Below are 25,434 nucleotides of genomic sequence, written 5' to 3' on the forward strand. Positions count from 1 at the left end.
TTTTGATCTGGATATGTCATTCAAAGCGCATATTAAACAAATATGTAGGACTGCTTTTTTGCATTTACGCAATGTCTCTAAAATTAGAAAGGTCTTGTCTCAGAGTGATGCTGAAAAACTAATTCATGCATTTATTTCCTCTAGGCTGGACTATTGTAATTCATTATTATCAGGTTGTCCTAAAAGTTCCCTGAAAAGCCTTCAGTTAATTCAAATGCTGCAGCTAGAGTACTAACGGGGACTAGAAGGAGAGAGCATATCTCACCCGTATTGGCCTCTCTTCATTGGCTTCCTGTTAATTCTAGAATAGAATTTAAAATTCTTCTTCTTACTTATAAGGTTTTGAATAATCAGGTCCCATCTTATCTTAGGGACCTCATAGTACCATATCACCCCAATAGGGCGCTTCGCTCTCAAACTGCAGGCTTACTTGTAGTTCCTAGGGTTTGTAAGAGTAGAATGGGAGGCAGAGCCTTCAGCTTTCAGGCTCCTCTCCTGTGGAACCAGCTCCCAATTCGGATCAGGGAGACAGACACCCTCTCTACTTTTAAGATTAGGCTTAAAACTTTCCTTTTTGCTAAAGCTTATAGTTAGGGCTGGATCAGGTGACCCTGAACCATCCCTTAGTTATGCTGCTATAGACTTAGACTGCTGGGGGGTTCCCATGATGCACTGTTTCTTTCTCTTTTTGCTCTGTATGCACCACTCTGCATTTAATCATTAGTGATTGATCTCTGCTCCCCTCCACAGCATGTCTTTTTCTTGGTTCTCTCCCTCAGCCCCAACCAGTCCCAGCAGAAGACTGCCCCTCCCTGAGCCTGGTTCTGCTGGAGGTTTCTTCCTGTTAAAAGGGAGTTTTTCCTTCCCACTGTCGCCAAGTGCTTGCTCACAGGGGGTCGTTTTGACCGTTGGGGTTTTTACGTAATTATTGTATGGCCTTGCCTTACAATATAAAGCACCTTGGGGCAACTGTTTGTTGTGATTTGGCGCTATATAAATAAAATTGATGATGAATTGATGATGATGATTTATTTATTTTCCTTGTTAGTTGGTTTTATCTTTTCTGTTGTTTTGTTTCATCAGGTTCTTTTTGTCTCTTTTTCTAAAATTGTATTGTAGCATTATTAGTTATTATTACTATTGTTGTTATTAATATATGAATAAAAATAATTTTAAAAAATTACAATTTGACTCTTTTACGACAACAAACGCTGAGCCATTAATTATTATACAGAAAACAAATGCACACAAACATGCTGAGACACGAACAGCTTAAATCTAACATTGAAAATGCCAAAGACATGTTAACGCGTTAGCATCGGCCCAATTTTTAAGTTATAAAATACATCTATCAACTGTTTCAGAAGACCATAACAGGTCGGTTTAACATAAAAAAGGTAAATATTACTCAGACATATGCCCTTTAGGGTTTTAGCGGGGAAAAAATAAGATAAAGCGAAATTAAACATTGAACTAGCAAAGCAACAGATCGAAGCACTACTTCAATTGGTTCAAGGTTCAAAGCAAAGCCGCGCTGCAGAAACGGTTAATTACAGACCCGCGGTAGGGTCTGTGATCAATGTACGAGGGTAGGCTGAAAAGTTCTAAGGCTGACTATGATGCAGTTGTCGAATTGAACAAATTCAGGGTTGTTTTTCTACATAGTCTCCCTGTAACACCACACACTTCTTCCAGCAGTGCTTGAGTGCTTCGATTCCTTTGGCATAGAAGCTTTCATCCTGAGAGTCAAAATAGTCTTCAACGGCAGCCATCACCTCATCATTGCTCCGATAGTGCTTCCCAGACAAGTTTTTTTTCAGGTTTGGGAACAGATGAAAGTCCGAGAGTGCCAAGTCAGGGGAGCATGGTGGGTGATCTACCAGTTCGAATCCACACTCGTGGATATTGGCCATGGCCACTGTTGACTTGTGAGCTGGGGCATTGTCTTGATGGAACAGCACCCCTTTCGTCAGCTTTCCTGGTCGCTTCTTTTTGATAGCCTCGCGTAACTGTCTCAGTAGGTTAGAATACGAGGTCTGTGAGAAAAGTATCGTACCTTTTTATTTTTTTCAAAAACTATATGGATTTGATTCATATGTTTTTATGTCAGCCAAGCTTGAACCTTTGTGCGCATGTGTGAGTTTTTCCCACGCCTGTGGGCAGGCTTTGAGTGAGCACTGCTCCACCCCTCTCGTCGTTGTTTCATTTCGAGGAAATGGCGGAATGATTTGGGCTTTTTTTCCCCATCAGAATTTTTTCAGAAACTGTTAGAGACAAGCAGCTGGAAACCATTCGAAAAATTTACCTGGCTTTCGGTGAAAATTTGACGGGCTTCACAGAGAATAAGGACTTTTAATACCGCTTTAAGGACGCCCCACAATGGCGCACGGCGCGCCGTGCTCCGAGCCGCCATCAAGAGGCAGAAAACACCACATCATTTCTAAACGGATCGCTGTGTGGAGCTGGGACTGTCGTGAGCAATTTCTGTAGTTATCACAAGAGCTGGACATCAGCCATTTTCCGGCAGATTTCACTTTTAACAAGAGATTTTGTCATGGAAAGCCGCGCGGAGGCTTCGCGCGTCAGGACCGATTCGCTGATCGAGCGAGACAAAGGAACACCTCCGTTTCGGAGTGCCAGGGGACAAGTTGGGACATGCCTATCTCGGCTTTCAATGCTTACCAGCCCAGTGAGTATAAGAGAAATTGTGGAGAGCTGGGCTTGTCCCAACTTGTCCGTAAAATTTTCACCGAAAGCCAGATAAATTTTTCAAATGGTTTCCAGCTGCTTGTCTCTAACAGTTTCTGAAAAAATTCTGACGGAAAAAAAGCCCAAATCATTCCGCCATTTCCTGACAATGAAAATCCGACGAGGGGGCTGGACCACTCCTCCCACAAGGCGTGCTCACAGGTGAATGACGCAACCGACAGGCGTGGAAAAACTCACGCATGCGCACGAAGGTTCAAGCTTGGCTGACGTAAAAACATATGAATCAAATCCATAGTTTTTGAAAAAAATAAAAAGGTCCTTTACGTCTCACAGACCTCGTAGTACTGTCCATTTATGGTTTGTCCCTTTTCAAGATAGTCCACGAACACAATGCCCTTGGCATCCCAGAAAACTGAAACCATGACCTTCCCCGCAGACGAAATGACCTTGGCCTTCTTTGGAGGTGGTGACCTTGGGTGTTTCCACTGCATTGATTGTTTTTGTTTTTTTTTGTTTTTTTTTGTCTCTGGTTCAAAGTGGTGAACCCAACACTCATCCTGGGTAAGAAAACGTTCCATGTAATTGGCTGGATCCTCTTCAAATTGCGCCAAGTTTGCCTTCGACATGACTAGCTTGGTGCATTTCTGATCAAGACGTGACACCCACCGAGCTGACACCTTTGACATTCCAAGTTCTTCATGCAGAATGTGTTCAGTTCTCTCATGGGATATTCCCACAGCATCTGCTAGCTGATTAATCGTCGATTATCTGTCATCCATCACCATGTCATGAACAAGGTCAATGTTTTTCTCGGTTGTGGCTGTTGTAGGCCGCCCAGACCTTGGGTCGTCTTCAAGGCTCTCCCTGCCCCTCTTAAATTCAGCTGCTCACTTCTACACTGTAGATATGGAGGGAGCTTCATCCCTTAATGTAGCAACCATATCCACATGAATGTCCTTGGGCTTTAACCCCTTCTTATGCAGGTACTTAATCACACCGCGATGCCAGATTTTGTCCATTTTTGCTATTTCCCTCTACCACGAACTTTCAAACTTGGCTATGAACCACAAATTACCTCACAACCTGGAAGAAAAAAAAACAGTCATCAGAAGAGTTGAACTTAATGCATGCCTCGTAGAGAAATGATCATTTTCCTGACAAACACCCCCAAAAACAACAGCTACTCTGAAGGACCGATAGGAAATCGTTAAGCAAAAAGGTTATTGATGTCGGTGGATCAAATCATTTCTTAACGATACCCGAAAGGAACCAGTTCCCGATACTCATTCCTATTCAGTACTAGTTGTATAGCAATTTTTTTTTCTTTTTTTTTGTCTTTTTTTTTTTTACAGCCATTGGCATCAAGTTTAATGCAAGCCCCAATTTCTGACTATCTGAAATGAGGCACACCTGGAAGTGGAAAATCTTGCAGTTCTTCAAATGGCTGCTTGGGGCTGCTTGAATTCCCATAGAAGGCCATGTTAAAATGTCCATCTTTAGAGGGGAACTAAACATTTTGGTTTCTGTAACTAATTTCCCTCTCCATAACAACTGTAGGGGGGATTAATTGTTGTTGCTGTGCTTGCTGTGCAGTTAATTGTATTAATGGATCATCTAAGAAGTCTGTGCTCCAAAATTTCCATCATGTGACATTTTCATGTTATTTCGTTTATCACCATTAGCGCTCTTAGGAGGTATTGGTAGCTTCGTGATTTTATCTGCACTGTTACTGCATCAGTAAGTCAGGTATAATTGTTAATACGCACACCCAAGTCCTCGTTTATGAAAACCGCTGACCCATCCCCAGAATTATGCTTCAGTAAAACACCCACACCGAGGTTTGTCTGTCAGCTTTAGCTTGTTCAGTAACGCTGAGATGGGGGCGTGTTTGAGCTTCATTCATCCCACCCAAGTCACGCAGGGTTTTGCCCACACTCCATGTCTTTACTCATTTATGGGTTGGCCAGAAACCTAGGTGTAGTAAGCAACAAGACCCGTGGACCCATCATGAAATAGACAGGTCCACATATCCCATCTATGTCTGTTACAGAAGAAGACACCCACTCCCACTTCTGGGTGGAGCTGCGCCTCGGACAAAGAGAGAAAAAAACACTCAGGCAGCAGAAAGACTACAAATAAGGTATTATTTGTCAGCATTAATCAACAAGAAAAACAGAAAAAAGAAACAAGAAATACTAAGGTGATCGCTGGCTTCACTAAAAGACCCAGACTTTAGATAAAGTTGAGGCGGTGGCCCGCTCTTGTTTACTAATAAAATGAATTTAAAAGGGTAGGAAGCATAGTACCATAACATGCCAGTATGCTAGCCATACAAAAGGGAAAATAAGTGCATCTTAAGTCTGGACTTGAAAGTCTCTACAGAATCCAACTGTTCTAGCTGACGCAGGGAGATCATTCCACAGAACAGGGGCATAAGAGAAAGCTCTGTGACCCGCAGACCTTTTATTCACCTTCAGGACACAAACTAGCCCTGCGCCCTGAGAACACAAAGCCTGGGCCGATACGTAGTATTTAATTGGGTCAGCTAAGTAGGGAGGTGCCAGTCTGTGAGCAGTTTTATAGGTTAATAACAGAACCTTAAAATCTGATGTCACAGGGACAGGAAGCCAGAGAAGAGACTCCAATATGGGTGTAATGTGGTCAAAGTTTCTGCGTCCTGTCGAAATCTGGCAGCACCATTTTGAACCAATTGGAGACCCCTAATGCTGGACTGCAGTAAACCAGAAAATAGAACATTGCAGTAGTCCAGTCTAGAAGAAACAAATGCATAAATCAGGATCTCAGCATCAGCCATAGACAGGATGGGAAGAATCTCTGCTATATTTCGCAGGTGGACGAAAGCAGTCCTAGTAATATCTCTAATGTGGAGGTCAAAGGACAGTGTAGGATCAAAAATTACCCCAAGGTTCCTCACTTTGTCCGTGTGTCACGGCTCCTTCCCAAGTGCAGGACCAAACAGACTTCAAAACTTCTTTGTCCCTCAGACCGTCAGAGTATACAACTCCTCACTCAGGAGGGGGAGTAACAGGAAGACTGAGGTCGGGAATGAGAGGCTCGGTAGCAGCCAGTAAACCAGTATTGATTAGTATGTCTGGTATTTATATTGCAAACTGTTTTTCTGTTTTACTTTCACTTTTGATACTGTGTGTGCTTCTTATTCTGTGTGCTGCTGTATAATGCTGCTGGAACCTCAATTTCCCTGAGGGAGTCTAACGAAGGGATCAATAAAGTTCTGTCTAATCTAATCTGATAGATGACACACAAGCCTAGGCTAAGCGTTAGCTGGTCTATTTGATGCCGAAAAATGTTGGTAAATCTTAACATTATTGATATGTTGACATTAATAAGATTATGATTATTCATAATTAAAATGTTCATGTTTAAATAAGTGTGTCTCTATTCCTTGATTGTTATTAATATAAAGCAAATAATCCCATGTAGTCTTATTTTAAAGAGATAAGACTTTTATTTAATTTAAGAAAATTATTTTGAATGAGTAGCACTTCATCTAGTTTCTCATCCTACAGGTAGCCCTGAGCCCCAGGTTGGCGACCTCTGATAATATACAATCCATGGCTTAATGTGGCATAACTGCCATTTTCTCCTCCAGAATGTGGGTTAGACAGATCAGAGTACCGGAACAGCTTGTCACGCTTGTAGCTGATAAGGCAGTATATTTTTTTTTTATATACAGTAAAACTTGCCTAAACCATTTCAAGTTCAATTTATTTTCATTTATATAGTGCCAAATCACAACAAAGTTGCCTCAAGATGCTTCACACAAGTAAGGTCTAACCTTACCAACCCCTAGAGCAAGTACACAGGTGACAGTGGTTAGGAAAAGCTCCCTCTGATGATTTGAGGAAGAAACCTCAAGCAGACCACACTCAAAGGGGTGACCCTCTGCTTGGGCTATCCTACCGACGCAATAGACAATACAAGAAATTTTGGGAGTCCATGCTGGTGCACAAGACGGGAGGCCTGCAGAAGAACACACTCACTCCCATCTCTGGGAGTATAAACCGGATACTCACACTCACTGGACAAAAGCAAAAGTCACGGTGTTTTTGTATGGTTTTCCATGTAATAAACATCGTATATAACGGATTTTCGCTCACATCTGACAAAACGTCCTGTCCCATTGCAGTGCATTTCCATTAAACACCCCTCACATGTACTGTGGACAGAGCAGTCTGGATGTGCCCAGTCAGAATAGAGGTACGAAATAAAGTTCAGCGCTGATAACACCCCAGTTCGAGGAAAGTGGGTACCGTATTTCCTTAATTAAAAGCCCGGGCATTTATTTATTTATTAATTTTGTCAAACCGTGCTCAGTCACAGCACCTAACCAAAGCAGGCCTTTTATTCATCGCCAGCAATTAACAAAATGCTGCTTGCTGCCTGCATTGTAATGCGCTGTAAAGTTTCACACACATCCCTGGGTGTGGCGAACCAAAGACAAGCACTTTAGATCAGAGCGTTCTGCGTGGCTGTGAACCCTCCTCATCTCTTGATGTGCACCTGCTTTAACGACGGAGACCGCAAGGACTGTGATTGGTCATTTTTCTGGTTTCACTTATTTGTCTTTCATCATGTTTTTAAAGTTTTTGCAGTGTGCATGTTGATTATATTTTGATCATGGATCAAATAGAGGAGCATTTGGCAGAAAAGTCCACAAATATGACCAACTTTACAGCATGGAGTCAGAAAACTCCAAAGATGCTCAAATGACTTGAAAATTCATGGAGGGAAATTGCACATACCCGTAACGTTGATTTGGAGGTTGATGATTGTTTAAATAAGTCAATCTTGTAGAGGGTCACATTGGTCTAGAAAAAGCCACTGTTCTTGTGTTAAATTGCAATAATACACCCACCAACATGATGGAGAACTTTTAAAGGGTCACGTGCACATCACCGTTATTGCATGGTCTGAGTTGTAGAAGCATAAATCAGACTTTAGGATTTTAAGGTACCACGCCGCAGGGGACTTAGAAAAAAGAGTGACTTGACTAAATGTAATCCTTGCACATAATGCCTGATGCTTATTAAGGACAGGTCAGGCGTTTAATCAAGGAAATTCAAAAGTCTGATTGATGCTGGGAATTCACCATAGATTGTTCGGTGCCTCCTGACTAACTAATCTGTTACATACATATAACAGATTTTGTCCATTTTATACATATAACGGATTTTGATTATAATGGAAAAAAATTTGCTGGTCCACCTGTGGACACCCAAATGTTACCATGCACTAGTGATGATTTGGCGAATCGGGAGGAAATTTTTGAACAGTTAAAACATTTTACCCAGGTTTCCCAACTGTGGCGATGATCTCCGTAACTACTACATATGCCAAGTTTGTTCAAGATTGACAAAGATGAATCAAGAAGTTACTATGATGCTTCAAAATGTGCTATTCGGGGAGGAACGGCACTCTGTGGAATAACCCCATAAATTCCACCTGTTAAAAAAGGCTTCTTGATGAGGAAAAAAAATTGCACTGAATTATAAATTGCACATTTTTTCTGTATTATCAGCTCATTAATTTGGGATTTTTGTGCATTGTTGCAGTGTACTTCTTTTTAAAGGGATTTATTTTATTATTATTATTTATTTTGTTCAGTGCTTTGATTCCTGTGAAAGTCCTATATAAATAGTTACTATAATTATTATTATGAATTACAAATGCATGATTTTTCAGGATATTAGTCACACCAGAGTATAACTTTCAGTGCTTCCCAAACATCACATAAAGGTGACTTATACTCCAAAAAGTATGGTACATACATTCATACAAACTGCTGTGAATGCATGCACATTGATGCTGTTGTTTCCTTAATATACTTGTATCTATTTGTTTTCACAGAAACTGGAGCGAGCCCCACCCAGGCCAAACGAAGGAAATCAAAATAGGCACATTGTGGTGTCCTGTGAACTGTACTGTAAATGTAATTATTTTATTTAGTTTGACTTTGGATCAGTCTTTTGTTTGTTTCTCTCTCCCTCCCTCCCTCCTCTGCCCCAATTTATGAGTTGACATCGAAAGATACAGCCATGTACAAAGTGTTTTAAAATGATTATGGTATTGGTTTTTTTCCCTGTTACTTTTTGGGATGATAGTTATAATGTGTGCACACATTTGTGTGAATGTGATTTCCCCCCCCAATGAATTACATGCTGGTTTAATCGTATAAAGATTGCTGATGGAACTTGCCATGATTGTCTAATTATAATGTAAAACTCAATTAAATTTTCTACTTTTGTTCAGTGAAATGATGTAATATGCAGTGAATTATTAGTATGTTGCCCCAGGGTAAAATATATATTTGTGCCCTTTTGCAGACCAGCTCAATGGATAAGGAGCAATTCCCCATAATGTTATGTCTACGTCTCTGGACACAACACTTAAAGCCTGATTTACGAAAGGTTTGCTTATATAAAAATGTGCAAACTCTATCACCCACAAACAAATGTGCAACCTGACCTACGAACAGTGTGGACTGAGGATTGTCTCTTTCAAAAGGTCAAAATAGCACATCTTGTCCATTTACTACATTTGCCTTAATGAATATACAATAGACATGTCTACCCAAATGTGCAAATTACTGGGAAGAGACCATGCAACTACGTTAATTTCACAGACACAAAGAAAAAGAAATTTGAGGGACTAACTGTGGATGTGAGTGTGTGTGTAGATTGCACATTTGGAAGCAGCGTGTTATCCATGTCTGTCCAGTAGTGGTGGGCAATACTATAAAATTTGGTAAAAGTAAAGACAGGGCCAGTACCACCATTAATTATACTATTTAATTATAAAATCAGTTAATGTACTGTCACCGGGGGGAGCGGTGTCATGATTTTATGAGGTGAATGTATCATCATCATGCTAAAACTGAATATATTTTGATTTAGTCATTTTTGCTTTCCACTGTTAATATTGTGCCTGTTAAAACCCAGGACAGATTGCAAAGTTTTTAAGAAAAGATTTTTACCACTTGTAATGAATACAGTTTTCAAACATTAAATATGTAGAAAACTATATGAGAACAAATATTTTAAAATGTATTTTTTTTTTTTTTTTTTTCCTGTTAGAGGTTTTTGTTCAAAAATGATAATAAAACAATTTGTTCCCAACAAAGCCGTGCAGAGCAGGAGAGGAGGAGCTAGGTGAAAGGAGCAGTGACTACAGACATGGCAACATTTTGAAGGAACTGGAACAAAGAGGAGGAAAAACTGAAAATAAACTGTCGATCCAATACAGATACTAACATTGGTATTGATGCTGTCAATCTGCTCACCCATAATGTTCAGTGCGGTACATGGTGGCTGAAACAGCAGATCAGAACCATGGACAGCTCCACCTACAAATAAAATACTATACAAAGCTGTATGAATATCAATGTCACGTCCTCACGATTCCCACGACATTGGTGTTCAATCGGGAGTTGTTCAGTCCAGTGCTCACTGTGCACCTCCCATGAAATAGCAGATGGTTTTTCAAGGCACATTCTTTTTAGATTTTGTAAATGTTCAATAAATTACCTTTCCAGTTAAAATGTCTGTCTTACTTTGCGCATACCTGCAAGTGGCTGATTGAATTTAATTTTGTGCTTTGGATCGTTAACACTCAGACTCCTCATTTACCTTCTGCTCTTTGCGTCATCATACTACCTTTGGACATGTGCGCAATTATGCTTGCTCACCTGCAAAATGTTAAAATGCCCATGCAATTTGGTGCTCATTTTCTGGGATGTTAGTAATTCAGGCCATTAACCTGCATTGTGCCAGTTTGCGCAGCTGTAAACTGTATCGGTCTTTGCTGGAGAAGTAACCCAAGTCAGATTGGCATCCTGCCCAGATGGCGTTTTAGACTCGTCCACTTCAAGTTACGGAATCTGAATAGAAGTACCACCAGGCTTTATGACTACTTCTATCCATTAATCAAATTTTTTAACCTCACATCCTAAACTTGTGTGTCTGTAATTCTTGGAGTGTTTGTGCATTAAATGCCAAAGTGACTTGAACACTTGCAAAAGAAAACATTTATGTCCCTACATTTTAAAGTTCACAAATTTCGTATGTTGATAATTACTGAAATTTTTATCATCATATTCCATAAGCAAGCCCTGTCTGAAAATACTAGTTTGGTTGACCTCTACTTCTTGAGGGACAGATGCTGAACTTTGTATATATGTTTCCTGAGATTGTGGTGTTTGTGGGTGACTAATCTCTATTATAATAGCCAATATGTTAAAAAATACATGGATGATGCAAGAAAGCAAAAACTCTTGTTGTGGTCCATTTAAAAATTAAATGACAAAATGAATATTTTGTCATTTGGTTATCATATACACACTGATAGTGTGTGTATATAATAAGAACCTAAATAATTTATAAATACATTGACAGTAAATTAACATTAATAGCAAGTAAGTAGTATGTCCCTTCGGCTGCTCCCTTGTTTCGCACTCGGGGTCACCACACCAAATCCAAGGTGGAGCTGCAGGTTGAATTGGCACAGGTTTTACGCCGGATGTCCTTCCTGACGCAACTCCACAGTACATGGAGAAATGTGGCAGGGGTGGGATTTGAACCCAGAGCCTTCTGAACTGAAACCAAGCGCATTAACCACTTGGCCACCACCCTTGCAGTAAATTAACATTAATAAATTATGTAATTAACAGGAAATAACAGGGTTGTGTTCTTCTAAAAGCTGTTGAGGACCAAGGTTCTAAAAACATTCTACATACTCTAGAACAATTTATTACCACCCTTGAAAAATGTCAGTTACCAATTTTTTAAACATTACCCAATCTGGAGCCAATGGATCCCCACTGGCAACATGCTGGTATTACTTTAACCCTATTTCATAGAAAATTTGACACATTTCCACTCCTGTATATCTGCAAGTGCCATCATGGTGGGGCTACTTGACTTTAACAAATAATGTTTCCATGCATAATTAATCTATTACTTTTGTAATAGATCTCTGCAGAAAACATCCCAACTTGCTCACTGCCCATCTTTTTAAATACAGAATTGCATTATTCCTTCGCCCTTCAGTATGACCTTTTTGGGTACATAAAGCAAATTTAGGAAGTGTTTTGTGGGCAGCAGATGGTCTCCAGCAGTGTGAGATGATGGGACTTGGTGACCTGATGGGGTCAGATGGTGCTGATGGTGGATCAGGTAGGAGCCGGGCACGGCGCGCATGCGCAGTCTGCAAATGTCTGGACTCGTTCATCTTCGAACAGTCGCATCCTGAACAGCTGTCCGCTCTTATAACTTCACCTGCTCCACCATGAGCGGAGATCATGGAGATTCGCGGGTATTTCTTCCATTAATAATTTCGTATTTCATTGTCTTTTTTTAATATATTATTATTATTCCCTGCAAATAACCTGATGTGAATGACAAGCAGAAATCGTCCTGATATGCATAATATAAGTAAAAGTCATAGTTTGATTCAAGTGATAATTTGATTTACGTGCTTTTGGGGCTTAATTGCACCTGTTTTATTTGTATTTGATGGGCTAATTTGTATGATAAGTGAAAGTTGAGTAGCTACCGGCTTTTTCAAAATTAAAATATTAAAAGCCTTTATTTTCACAATTTCCAGGTCAATTCGGGATCTAAAGGAAGCGGTAGGTCCTCTGATGAGGAATTCTATTCATATTCTGTTTGCTTTCCACTCGGAATCGTCACCTTTCCACTGTTAGTTTTTAAAGGACAGAAATGGCGCACCAGAGACTAAGTCCCTTCTCCTTCACTCTCTTGCGGCTATTGTTCGAAAAGAGGCCCTCAAATGTGGCTTTCCGTACCTCAGTTTTTTAATCTGACACGGAATTCTGAAAGTGCCCGGTATCGTTTTTAGGATGCGTGTATGGTTTTTGCAAAACAGTCGCGGAATCGTGCCGAATTTTGGAGCCGAAAGTGGCAGGAATGAGGCTGAGGACTTGGTCTCTGCGCCATTTTCTTTCTGAGCAGCAGCGGGCAGAGCGCCGAGCAGCAGCCGAACCGGCAGCCGGGATACAGCGCCTCTGCCCGGGCGCTGCCCGCAGCCACTCACCGCCAACACAAGCCAACTCCCAGGAAAAAAAAAAAAAAGATTCACATTTTTTAAAGCCTTGGACTAACATTTCTGCACAAACAACAGCTCAGTCACAAAAGTGGCCTGACTCTAGTAAAGTTGGAAACACTTTGTTGAGATATTGTCGTTTTGCAATACTTTTTTATTTACTTTCTGTTAATTTCGCATATTTATATACGAGATTAAAATAACATACACGAAGTTATATAAATAATAAAACATTAAAAAATATTATATCTTTTATGCTAAATGGCGCCAAAACGTTTTAGTTGATAAGTAAACGTTTAGGTATTAAAACTTTAACAAATTATTTTAAAATGTTGCTAAATGCATTTATAAATGGGTAGAGATAGTGGCCACTTGACATTTGTTAACATGCAAAAGAAAACTTGGGATGTATTCTAGAGGTGGGCAGATCGATCCTAATATCGATACCATTGCTGGTATTGATATTGAATGATCCTCGTGTAAAAAGATCGATACTCAAGCTTTTTTTTCTCTCCCGCACGCACTGACTGCTGGGTAAGCAAATTCATCAAAGTCTACTCTCTGTCTGTAAGAGCAGCGCTGCGCTGTGTCACACAACACGGAGCAGCGCACTGTCAGCCCTCTACCTCAGTAGATTTTGTTTTAAGTTGTGTTGTGATTTTTTTTTTTAATCAAAAATGTTGATTGTGATAAAGTATTTTGTTGTCACGTACAATGTTTGTCAAAATTCTATCCTAGGTCTTTTGGATCCTTTGGATCTATGAAGCTTAAATATGAAAAAGTATCGGTATCAACATCGTCGATACTGGGCCTGTATTTACTTGTATCGGATCAATACCAAAATTCCCGGTATCGCCCACCTCTAATGTATTCCATTGCCTAAGTGTGGGCCGCAGCCCCCTGTTTGACTGTGGAAGTACTGCAGATGGGCCTTGAGAGGTCATTAAGATTAAGTAAATAATGTATTTGATTCTAAAGTTTAAATTAGCCCAGAAAACCTGATTATCTTTAAAACAATCTGTGGATTAGTGGTTAGCACTGTTGCCTCAGCAAAAATGTCATGGGATCGATTCCCAACTGTGGACTTTCTGTGTGGAGTTTGCGTGGGTTTCCTTTGGGTGCTCTGGTTTCCTCCCACATTTAAAGACAAGCATATTATCTGAAAATTGTCCAGGTCTCCCTTGCAAAAGAGATCTCAATCTCAATGGGACTAACCTGGTTAAATAAAGGTTGAATTAAATTAAGAAGAAAAAAATTTATGAAACCTAGCCTTAATATTGAAATGATGTGTTGTTCTTCATTTATGTGACCTCAACATAATTCACGAAAATATTTCATCTTCGTCTCATGTCAGCCAAAGTTGTGATTTAAGGTTTGCACAGGCTGCAGATTGATTTTTACTGAACTTCACTTGATATGCCGAACTTAAAACTACTAATTTTAGACAAGTAATCTGTTGACTTGTCAAAGTTATAAAAATAACACACCAATTTATGAAAAAGCTCAACAGCCTAATGTCCGATTACTTTTGGTGCCTTAAAAATGTGTGAAATACACACAGAAAGTGCTGTAATTCCAACATTGTACTCCTTATAGTTGTACTTTCAAATCAAATCTGACATTGCTAATAATTTTCTACTTTCAATTTTAAAGAGTAGGTAACACCAAAAAATGTGCACAAATAAGCACTAAAAATGATGAAATGTTGATGTTTTAAAAATCCTGATAAGTGCGCAGGTGAAAGGTAAAATTTAATAACAACAGCTGTCTGAAGTCTGCGCTCTATTGCAGGTGTCAGCCGCGGCCATGCTGTTGCTACGTCATTTGGGAGAACATGACCAGCTGATTCAAGCCCAAATCAATTGTAAACACGTTGGACGTCGAGCTGTTTTCTGACAATTATTTTTTTGTAGTTGGAGCTTTTTTGTGAAGTCCAGTCTGAAGGTGATTCTAAAGATGTCTCTGAAGAAGCTGTGGGGGGGCACAGCCTTATCATTTTAAGTCTCATTTAGACAACGAGGGAGACGAAGCCTTGGAGGAAGACCTTCAGACTGACAACAGTCACAATATTGGCAGACTTCAGAACACGGAATAATGATTATAACAACAAAAAAATTGATGCGGGCTGATTTCGGCATGTGGGCGGAGATGATAAACTGTTTTGGTTTGTTTTTGTGCCAGCTATTTGGTTATAATCGACTGATAAGGCACTATTAAAAAAATGTTAGTTTATCATCCTTGACATCAGAACAAAGGGATCAGGACGTGCTTACTGTGTGAGTGAGTGAAACGCAGCACAATCAGCTGTTCTGCCATCAATGAAATTCACCAAGAAAAAAATAGATGCTGGCCGATTTCAGCATGCAGGTGGAGATGATAAAGTAATGCTTTTTTCTTGCCAGCTATTTGGTAACAATCAACTGATAAGGCCCCATTAAAAAATGTTTAGTTAATCATCCCTGACGTTAGAAAAAAGTGATCAAGATGTGCTTACTGTGTGAGTGAAATGCAGCGACATCAGCTCCAGCACCAATGAAATTCACAAAAAAAAAAAATAATAATAATAAACACGTGATCCTTCGGAAATTTAAACAAGCTGACTCCGTCTGCACGAGTGTTCAAACAAAAGCCTGCAGCACATCGAGCCAGTATCGCTGACCGAACGGTCCTCCTAAAAATCGGTCCCCCCTGATGGCGCGGTTCACATATTAGCACCTCGTTTCTGCTTCAAACCCAACACCAGTCATCATCTGTCTCAGCAGCAGATATCTGAAGCTTTTGAAAAACAATCATTTCCACATAAATTCAGCATTATTTCATCATAAAAGGTGGCAGAAGCAATCAGAGCGCCGCTGCTAAACGAACTGCTAGCTGATGCGTTCACTGCGCATCTGACATTTCAAAGCGTCACAGAATTTTGCCTCATTTCTGTTTAAAACTGACTTTACAATAATTTAAGAGGTTTTACCTTTATCATCTGATAGTTATAATCCCATTAATCCATTTGATCGCTTTGAGTGGAGAGACTCAGTCTCAGACGTGCTGCTGTGGTCCAAAATGATGCATGCACAGATGCAAAAGGCGGACAGATTTTTAGGGGTGGACCGTTCGGTCTGCTACACCAGCATAACTCCAGAAATGAAGCACTTACACACAGAAATACGTCCAATTGCGAACAAAGCAAGTGGGATTGTTAAAATAATGGTCCTCCCACTGACGTCACTTCCTCCTTCTTCAATTTTGTGACTCACCCGGACGTTCCTGGTTTTTAGTGGTGCGTAGTTCAAGATCTGAATATTTATCTCTTCAGTAACTGCGCACTGGGAAAGCATTTATTTCAAACAGTTGTTTAATTTTGGTCTTAAATACTAAAAAACCATTACATATTGTGTCACCTAAACTTTAATGCGCAGTGATAAACAGGTAGTGTCAACTCAATATCTTTATGATCCTAACAGCATATTACAGATTTTAAGGCAGTCCAAAAATACAAACCTGACCCCCAGATCGTAGAGCTGAAACAGCCCCTCTTTGACACAGTTTCAGATTTTAGTTACTTTCATAATGTTTATTACAGGCATGTTGGGTTTCATTGTCTGTCAATGAACAGTTGTGTCTGTTTTTCTGGTCACTGTGTATAAAGGTTTTCTTCCTGTTTGTAAGGGAAATACCAATGTCCAAGAACATAGAGGTGTGTCACAAAGACTAAAATCCAGAGGATTATGGGTCACTAATAGTACACCTTTTTTTTTCTTTGGTGGAGTACTGCAGGGTTGTACAGAGCTGTAAAAATCACTAACCCTTTGAACATTTACACATTTAATTTTTTTATGACATCAAAATAAAGTTTCTACAACTTTGCCATTTAAAATCACAGTATAAATAAATCTCTGCAACATCACATAAATAAAAAATATCAAGGCCAAAAAGTATGAGTTGCATAAGTATGCATAAGATTTACCTTAAATATGAAAGTAAATCACATGCATTGGAAATCATCAATTTTACAGGCAGTTTTTCTTTAGGGAAGTTGGGGGATGGATTCATAAACATATCCAAGTCACTGAATATGTCTTGCATCAATCTTTAAGAAATACAAACAGCAAATTTCTTTATGGTAAATAATAAAAATAATACATTTTATTTATAATGCACTAATAACCCAGAAGGAGTTACAGGCTTCTGTGGCTGTGACTGGAGAGACTGTGCATGGCACAACTTTTGTCTGTTGCATCAGCAGTTATACAGCTTCAAAGTCGAGTGTTACTGCACTGAAAAAAGAGAATGTTTGAACCAACTTAAAAAAGTGTTACAATTTGTAAAAACACGAATGACTTAAGTTGTTTAAACTTAAGTTTGTAAGTTAGAGTTGATTTAACTTTCAAACTTAAGTTCAAACAACTTAATTCATTCAGGTTTTTACAAATTGTAACACTTTTTAAGTTGGTTCAAACATTCTCTTTTTTCAGTGTGAGAATGATTTTCTTTAAAAGAACACATGAAATGATGTGATTAAAAATAGTTGCACAAATGGGGTGTTGTTTTTGGTCCAGGGCATCCCTCAGCATGTGAACAAAATAACTCAAAAAACATTTTGATGTGATTTGGACCAAACATTGTGGAATGACAAAGTGAATTGATTTCAGTAAGAATCAGTTAAATGTTAAGGTCACAGATCATGGTCAAAGATTAGGAACAGTGCTTATAAACAAGAGAATTATGTTAGCATATTTGAAGGAACTGGTTAAAAATACACCTGTGGTTACTGTTAAACACAAATAAGAAGTTATAGATCACCTTTCTATTTGGTCACATCATCTTTGACCTTTTATGACATTGAAATTTCAACTAATAGGTCATAACTTTTTAACTGAAACAGTTAGTATGGATTAAACATGGTGGGAGGATTGTGTGTTAGTCAGTGATAGAGGGGTTCCATTTTGGACATACTTGTTAAAATCCTAAGGCCAAACAGAACCATATATGTTTTCATTGAGTCCCATAGACTTAATTTGCAGAAATGTGTCATATTTAACTTGTGGTTGTTGCACTCTCTTGTGATTTTGAAAGAGTAATTTCTTCTTTATGTTGCAGAAACTCACAAACATAAAGACAAGTACAAGGACAAAGAACACAGACACAAAGACCACAAGAAAGACAAGGAGCGAGAAAAATCCAGGCACAGCAACAAGTAGGAGAAAACTTCAGACCCTGTAACCCTGTGTTGTTTTTATCAGTCAGTGTGTGCAAGTTTTAGAAAGCACAAGGGCTTCATTACTTCTTTATTAACATTTTATTGATGTTGCATGTCAGGTAAAAATGTTTTTTTCCTCCATTGTTTGTTTCATTGTTTCTAATATGTATTAATGCTCATGATGCTCATATTTACACACTATGAATACAATTTTGTCATGACCTGGCACTTGGAACACCCCGACTGAATCTTAAACGTGGAAAAGAAAGTCAATGTCTTGCCCACGCAGCATGCCAGTTTGTAACATCAAATAAAACTGGGCAAAAAACTGAGGGCTGCTGAATGTCTTCATGTTCTTACAGTCAGTAGGGGGCAGTAAATGTCTTCATCAATCTTAAGATCAATGTGCAAGTTAAATTTTAGTACAGTTGTACTTAAAATGTTAGGTTCCTTTGGGTATATTGAGTATTTAAACAATAAAGAAGAGTCAGCCATGCATTTACAGAAAAGTAAAAATTACACTGTTATCGCAATGAAAATATAAAACAAAAAATCGTGGATTGCATAAATATCCATACTCTTAAAGGCAATACAACTAAGCCATCACTACTACAGCCTGTTGGCTTTACCCAAGTGGATACAAGAACTGAAACAGTCAATGAGTATCATAAAAACTGAATGCATTTTTTTTTTCAAAGTACCATTTGCTCAGAAGCAAGAAAACATTTGCATACAATAATTGTTATACAAATAAACTAATTCTTATGCAAATAAATGAATTCCATGCTGATATTTTTTGCTAAAGAATAAAAAAAAACTCCTCTCCCACTGTAAAACCGACAGAATACAATCTATCCAAATTATGTGTAACATTTCACCAGAATTTACTGTGCAGCATGTGACCTCTGACCTCTGTACTGTGGGTTTATTGCAGTGAACATAAGGACGACTCCGAGAAGAAACACAAAGACAAAGAGAAACTGAAGCACAGTGATGGCAGCTCAGACAAGCACAGGCAAAAACACAAAGACAAAGACAGAGAGAAGAGGAAAGAGGACAAGGTTTGTTCTCTGATAGCCAGTCTGACATTGGTGGAAGAAGATAAAGAGCCCTATCTTCCTTTCTGTGCTCCGCTTTGCATCAGGCAAAGCGGTGCACAGTTGTTACTTTAATGCCCGTGAATCTCTAAATCAGCAGTTCCAAACCCCAGTCCTCAATGCACATTTTTCATCTCTTCCTGATCAGTTCATGCAGATGTCTCTTAGCTCTTGATTGGCTGAGCACACCTGAATGAGCTCATCGGCTTTTTGGCAGTGCAGGCAGAGATGTAAAATGTGCAGGTCAGGGTGTCCCTGGGGACTGGGGTTGGAAGCCACTGCTGTAAATCATGATACAACTTGGACATGGACATGTTGGTCTTAAAGGGGAACCATGCAACATTTTTACCTTAGTTTACAGTTTCTGAGTAACTGTAATCTCAAAATGACTTGCTTTTTGGGAGAATGGGAGCTCTCTTTTTCTCTCCTACCAGACGTCTTGCAGCAGAAAACCAGCTTTGCAACTTTAGGGACACTGACATGGTGTCCTTTGAATGAGAGTTTTGGGTCTTACGAGAACCGGGTAGCTAGCAGCTATAAGAACAAGCCAACAATGGCTTTATTTCTTACATGTTCATCGTCATAGCAGAGCGGGCAACAAAGCAAAGAATGCCACTGTTGGAGGAACTGAGGAAGAGAAAAAGAGCATGTGACAAAGTGAAGAGTTGCATCCTGGTCAACCTTGGCTGGGCTGTCTTGGAATAGCGAGAGCTGAATGATAAAGCGTGCAAAATGGATGCAGACCTGATGTTCTTGCTGTTGCACTTGTAAGTACGTATATTGGGATAAATTCTCTGGTCTCTAAGTATTTCTGTGTATTTTCGTTTTCTTGACATGGATTGCCTTCGCCGGCTCCGTGGAAATCAAATGTCATTGGAGAACTGGGGAGGAGGGGAGGTCTGGCATTGAATTTTTGAATTTTTACAACCATTTTGTGACCAGCCCAGTCTCACGTTTTTTTTTTTTGTTTTGTTTTCGTCCTCTCGTCACGAAATGACTCACATTTTTGTGACGGGGGTTTTTTAAACTCACTATTACTAACCCTACCTCTACCCCCAACCCTAACCTTAACCATAACCTATCCCTACTCCTTCCCCTGATCCTAACCACAACCCCCCCCCCCCCAATGTTTTGATATCATTTATCAAATATATATATACACACACCCCAGTTTACCACTCCTTTGGCACTGTCCCAGACCTCCACACAGTGAAGAACCATATATATATATATATATTTATTTATTTGTTTGTTTGTTTGTTTGTTTGTTTGTTTGTTTGCACCCCGACCACCAAAAATCATGTCTATGGCCCAGCACTGCATAAAGTCTAATTATTAACCCCTTCTAAGCCTGTATATCCCATCAATGGGAAATTTCACTTTTTTGTCAGATACTGACAAGCCAAAATCAGGCGGTAGGTAGGGGGTTAAGCAGCAATAGTTTTAAAGGTCTTGGATGGTAACAGGAAATGGATCTGTTGTGAAAAGTGTGATGACACGGACCCACAACAGGGGGCGTAAATGAACGGACAATGGGAATGCCAAAAGGTAACAATTTAATGTTGTGAAAAGTGCACAACGGTATACAGATACGGTTTTGAACAACAGTCAATTACACAGTCGGTGTCGTGTGGGCAGGCTCGAGGATAGGAGACGCCTGTCCAGAGAAGAGTCGGAACCCACACGATTTCCCCTGCCAGCGGAGACCCGAGAGCCACCAGAGCCGCCAAGTCCTGAGTCTCCAGGTGGCCACCGCCTTCAGCTATTGGACCGGGTACTGCTGGCAGAAAGCAAAAACAGATCAAGTGGGTGTGTGCACACCCAGCAGAACAATCAGCAACTCAGTTCAGTTCCTTTTGTGGGAGAATCTCCACCTCCGACACGGGAACAATATACATGCAGCGCCTGAGTGACTACTTATCCGAGGAGCGAAGAGCGTTGTTTCCTCCACAAACCCAGCCTCCAGCTGTGAAGTGGTCAACATGTACACCTGCGGAATATTCAGAACAATTGTATGGCAATAAAAACGGCTGAGAGTTTTACCAGTTGGTAAGACGAATTCTCGGCAGAGCTGTGGTGTCTCCTCCAGGCTTTTATGGTGATGATGATTGATGAGTGGTGACAGCTGTCAGCTCCGGGCTCCTGGAGCTCCCCCTGCGGCGACTGTGCCCTCTAGTGCCTGAAGCCCGCCTTCAGGCAGGGCGCCCTCTGGTGTTGGGCCAGCAGTACCTCCTCTTCGGGCGGCCCACACAACAGGACCCCCCCCCTCAACGGGCGCCTCCTGGCGCCCGACCAGGCTTGTCGGGGTGTCATTGGTAGAAGTCGGCCAGGAGGGCCGGGTCCAGGATGTAGCTCCGCTTCACCCATGAGCGTTCTTCGGGTCCGTAACCCCCCCAGTCCACCAAATACTGGAATCCCCGGCCCCACCGACGAACATCCAGGAGTCTGCGGATGGTCCATGCAGGCTCGCCGTCGATGATACGGGCAGGAGGCGGCGCTGGTCCGGGGGTGCAGAGGGTGGAGGCGAGATATGGCTTGATCTTGGAAACGTGGAACACCGGATGAATCCGCAGTGAAGCTGGCAGTCACAGCCTCATTGCGGCCGGACTAAGGACTTTGATGATTGGAAACGGTCCGATGAACCTGTCCTTCAGTTTTTGAGAGTCCACGTGCAGAGGGATGTCCTTAGTTGATAGCCACACCTCCTGCCCGGGCTGGTACGCAGGAGCCGGGGCATGCCGGCGGTCTGCATGGCCCTTCGCCCTCGTCCGGGCTTTCAGAAGGGCAGAGCGGGCTGTGCGCCACACACGACGGCACCTTCTGAGGTGGGCCTGGACTGAGGGGACCTCGACCTCTCCCTCCGTGGCTGGGAACAATGGGGGCTGATACCCCAAACATACCTCGAAGGGGGAGAGGCCAGTTGCCGAGGAGATCTGACTGTTATGGGCATACTCGATCCAGGCCAGATGTTGACTCCAAGCCGTCGGGTGCGCGGAGGTTACACACCGCAGGGCCTGCTCCAGATCTTGATTAGCCCGCTCTGCCTGTCCATTAGTTTGAGGGTGGTACCCGGATGAGAGACTCACGGTGGCCCCCAGTTCCCTACAGAAACTCCTCCAGACTTGCGAGGAGAACTGGGGACCACGGTCTGAGACAATGTTCGTGGGGATACCATGCAGACGCACAATGTGGTGGACCAGGATGTCTGCAGTCTCCTGGGCAGTTGGGAGCTTCAGGAGGGCTACGAAGTGGGCCGCCTTGGAGAACCGGTCCACTATCGTCAGGATGGTGGTCATACCCTGGGATGCAGGGAGGCCCGTGACGAAGTCCAGGCCTATGTGGGACCAGGGGCAACGAGGCACCGGCAGCGGCTGGAGGAGTCCTTGGGCCTTCCTGTGTTCTGCCTTGCCCCTGGCACAGGTGTTGCAGGCCTGGACGTACTCCCGGACGTCGGTTTCCATCAACGCCCACCAGAAGCGCTGCCGGACCACTGCCACGGTTCGTCGCACCCCCAGGTGGCAGGAGAGCTTAGAACCGTGACAGAAGTCCAAGACTGCAGCTCTGGCTTCTGGTGGGACGTATAGTCTGTTCTTGGGTCCACCTCCGGGGTCCGGGTGTCGTGTCAGGGCCTCCCGGACGGTCTTCTCCACGTCCCAGGTGAGGGTTGCAACGACAGTGGACTCGGGGATTATGGTGTCCGGTGGATCCGACAGCTCTGGCTTGACCTCCTCTTCATGCACCCGGGACAGTGCATCGGACCGTTGGTTCTTGGTCCCGGGGCGATACGTAATTTGGAAGTCAAACCGACCGAAGAGCAGTGACCAACGGGCTTGCCTGGGGTTCAGACGCTTTGCGGTCCGAATGTACTCCAGGTTCCGATGGTCAGTGAAAACCGTGAATGGCACTGTAGCTCCCTCCAAAATGTGTCTCCACTCCTCAAGGGCCTCTTTCACCGCCAGAAGTTTCCGATTGCCGACGTCATAGTTCCTTTCAGCCGGGGTCAACCTGCGGGAAAAATAGGCACAGGGATGGAGGACCTTATCGGACTCCCTGCTCTGGGACAGCACGGCTCCTATCCCTGAGTCAGAGGCATCCACTTCAACTATGAACTGGCGGTTAGGATCGGGCTGCACCAGAACTGGTGCAGTCGAGAACCAGCGTTTCAACTCCCTAAATGCGGCTTCGCACCGATCCGACCAGGTGAAGGGAACTTTAGTGGAGGTCAGGGCTGTCAGGGGGCTAACAACCTGACTGTAGCCCTTTATGAACCTCCGGTAGAAATTTGCAAAGCCAAGGAACTGTTGCAGTTTCCTACGGCCTGTTGGATGGGGCCAATCTCTCACCACCGCAACCTTGGCCGGATCAGGGGCGACGGAGTTGGAGGAGATAATGAACGCCAGGAAAGACAAAGAAGTGCGGTGGAACTCACACTTCTCGCCCTTCACAAACAGCCGGTTCTCCAACAACCGCTGCAGGACCTGACGTACATGCTTGACATGGGTCTCAGGATCCGGGGAGAAGATGAGAATATCGTCAAGGTATACGAAGACGAACCGATGCAGGAAGTCCCGCAAGACGTTGTTAACCAAAGCTTGGAACGTCGCGGGCGCATTGGTGAGGCTGAATGGCATGACCAGGTACTCAAAATGACCTAATGGGGTGTTAAATGCCGTCTCCCTTCCGGATCTGAACCAGGTGATACGCATTCCTAAGATCCAGTTTTGTGAAGATTAAGGCTCCATGCAAGGGCATGAACACTGAATCTAACAGAGGTAACGGGTATCGGTTGCGAACCGTGATCTCGTTCAGCCCTCTGTGGTCAATGCATGGACGGAGTCTGCCGTCCTTCTTGCCCACAAAAAAGAAACCAGCACCCATTGGGGAGGTGGAGTTCTGGATCAACCCGGCAGCTAGGGAGTCCCGGATGTAGGTCTCCATTGATTCGTGTTCCGGCCGTGAGAGGTTGTACAGCCTGCTGGACGGGTACTCAGCGCCCGGTATCAAATCAATGGCACAATCGTACGGACGGCGCGGGGGCAGCGTGAGAGCCAGATCCTTGCTGAAAACGTCAGCGAGGTCATGGTACTCGGCTGGCACTGCCGCCAGATTGGGGGGGACTAGACCCTCCTCCTTAGCTGTCACACCGGGTGGAACCGAGGATCCTAAACACTCCCGGTGGCAGGTTTCGCTCCACTGCGTCACAACCCCAGACGGCCAATCAATCCGGGGATTGTGCTTTAACATCCATGGAAAGCCCAAAATCACTCGGGAGGTAGAAGGTGTCACATAAAACACCACCAATGTCACTGGCTGTGTCTGGTGCGTGATTAATGGGAGCAGGGTGCCATCTATTGCCCGTACATTCAATGGTGACGGTAAGGCCACTAGAGGGAGCCCAACCTCCCTAGCCCATCTGCTGTCCAGCAGATTCCCCTCCGACCCCGTGTCCACCAGTGCTGGGGCGTGAAGGGTTAGATCCCCACTCAGGATCGTCACTGGGATGCGTGCGGATTTACGGGGTTTCCCCGCATGAGTATTGTGGCCCACCCTTAGCCCAGTCTCTAAGGGCGGGCGTTGTAGTTTAACCGCTTGGGGCAATTCTTCTGAATGTGCTCGCTCGAGCCACAGAAAAAGCATTCCCCGCGGGTCAGCCTCCGTTGTCTGTTTTCTGATTTCACTTTAGCCCTGCTCGTGTCCATAGCTTCGTCAGCAGGGGGAGCTGTTGCCACACGGAGCTCTCTGGCAGTGGAGCGTGGGGACGGCAGCACCCTTTCGGACCCAGAAGGAAGAGGGACGACTCGTGCCCGGCCACGCCCTTCGCCACGCTCCCGACGATGTTCTTCTAATCGGTTGTCTAACTGTATAACCAGGTCGATAAGCCCGTCAAAATCCCGCGGCTCGTCCTTAGCCAGCAGATGCTCCTTCAGCACCGGAGACAGTCCATTTACGAAGGCGGCGCGGAGTGCAACATTGTTCCAGCCGGACCTCGCTGCTGTGATGCGGAAGTCGACTGCATATTCGGCTGCACTCCGACGCCCCTGTCTCATCGACAGTAGCACCGTTGAAGCGGTCTCGCCTCTGTTGGGGTGATCAAACACTTGTTTGAACTCCCGCACAAACCCAGTATATGTCGTTAGGAGCCGAGAATTCTGCTCCCAGAGCGCCGTAGCCCAGGCGCGTGCCTCTCCTCGAAGCAGATTTATTACATAAGCCACCCGGCTGGCGTCAGGCGCGTACATGATAGGACGCTGTGCAAAGACAAGCGAACACTGCATCAAGAAGTCAGCGCACGTCTCGACACAACCTCCGTACGGCTCCGGAGGGCTTATGTAT

At 42.8% G+C, this 25,434-nt stretch overlaps 2 protein-coding genes across 3 annotated transcripts in view; both read left to right on the forward strand.

The window, feature by feature from the left end:
- ncoa6 (nuclear receptor coactivator 6) overlaps window positions 1–9,187 on the forward strand; it is a 56,449-nt gene extending 47,262 nt beyond the window's left edge. For both annotated transcript variants that reach the window (XM_034172589.1, XM_034172590.1), the window contains one exon: window positions 8,599–9,187. In XM_034172589.1, coding sequence (XP_034028480.1) covers window positions 8,599–8,645 — 47 coding nt within the window. In that variant the 3' untranslated portion in view covers window positions 8,646–9,187. The remainder of the gene's footprint in view (window positions 1–8,598) is intronic.
- Window positions 9,188–11,945: 2,758 nt separating this feature from the next.
- Window positions 11,946–25,434, forward strand: part of top1 (DNA topoisomerase I) — a 74,648-nt gene continuing 61,159 nt past the window's right edge. Inside the window, 4 exon segments of the mRNA XM_034172591.1 lie at window positions 11,946–12,060; window positions 12,352–12,376; window positions 17,905–18,001; window positions 18,939–19,065. Of these exon segments, the coding sequence (XP_034028482.1) occupies window positions 12,034–12,060; window positions 12,352–12,376; window positions 17,905–18,001; window positions 18,939–19,065 (276 nt within the window). The 5' untranslated portion in view covers window positions 11,946–12,033.

This window comes from Thalassophryne amazonica, chromosome 6 (assembly GCF_902500255.1).
Source record: "Thalassophryne amazonica chromosome 6, fThaAma1.1, whole genome shotgun sequence".
In the NCBI taxonomy this organism is placed as follows: Eukaryota; Metazoa; Chordata; class Actinopteri; order Batrachoidiformes; family Batrachoididae; genus Thalassophryne; species Thalassophryne amazonica.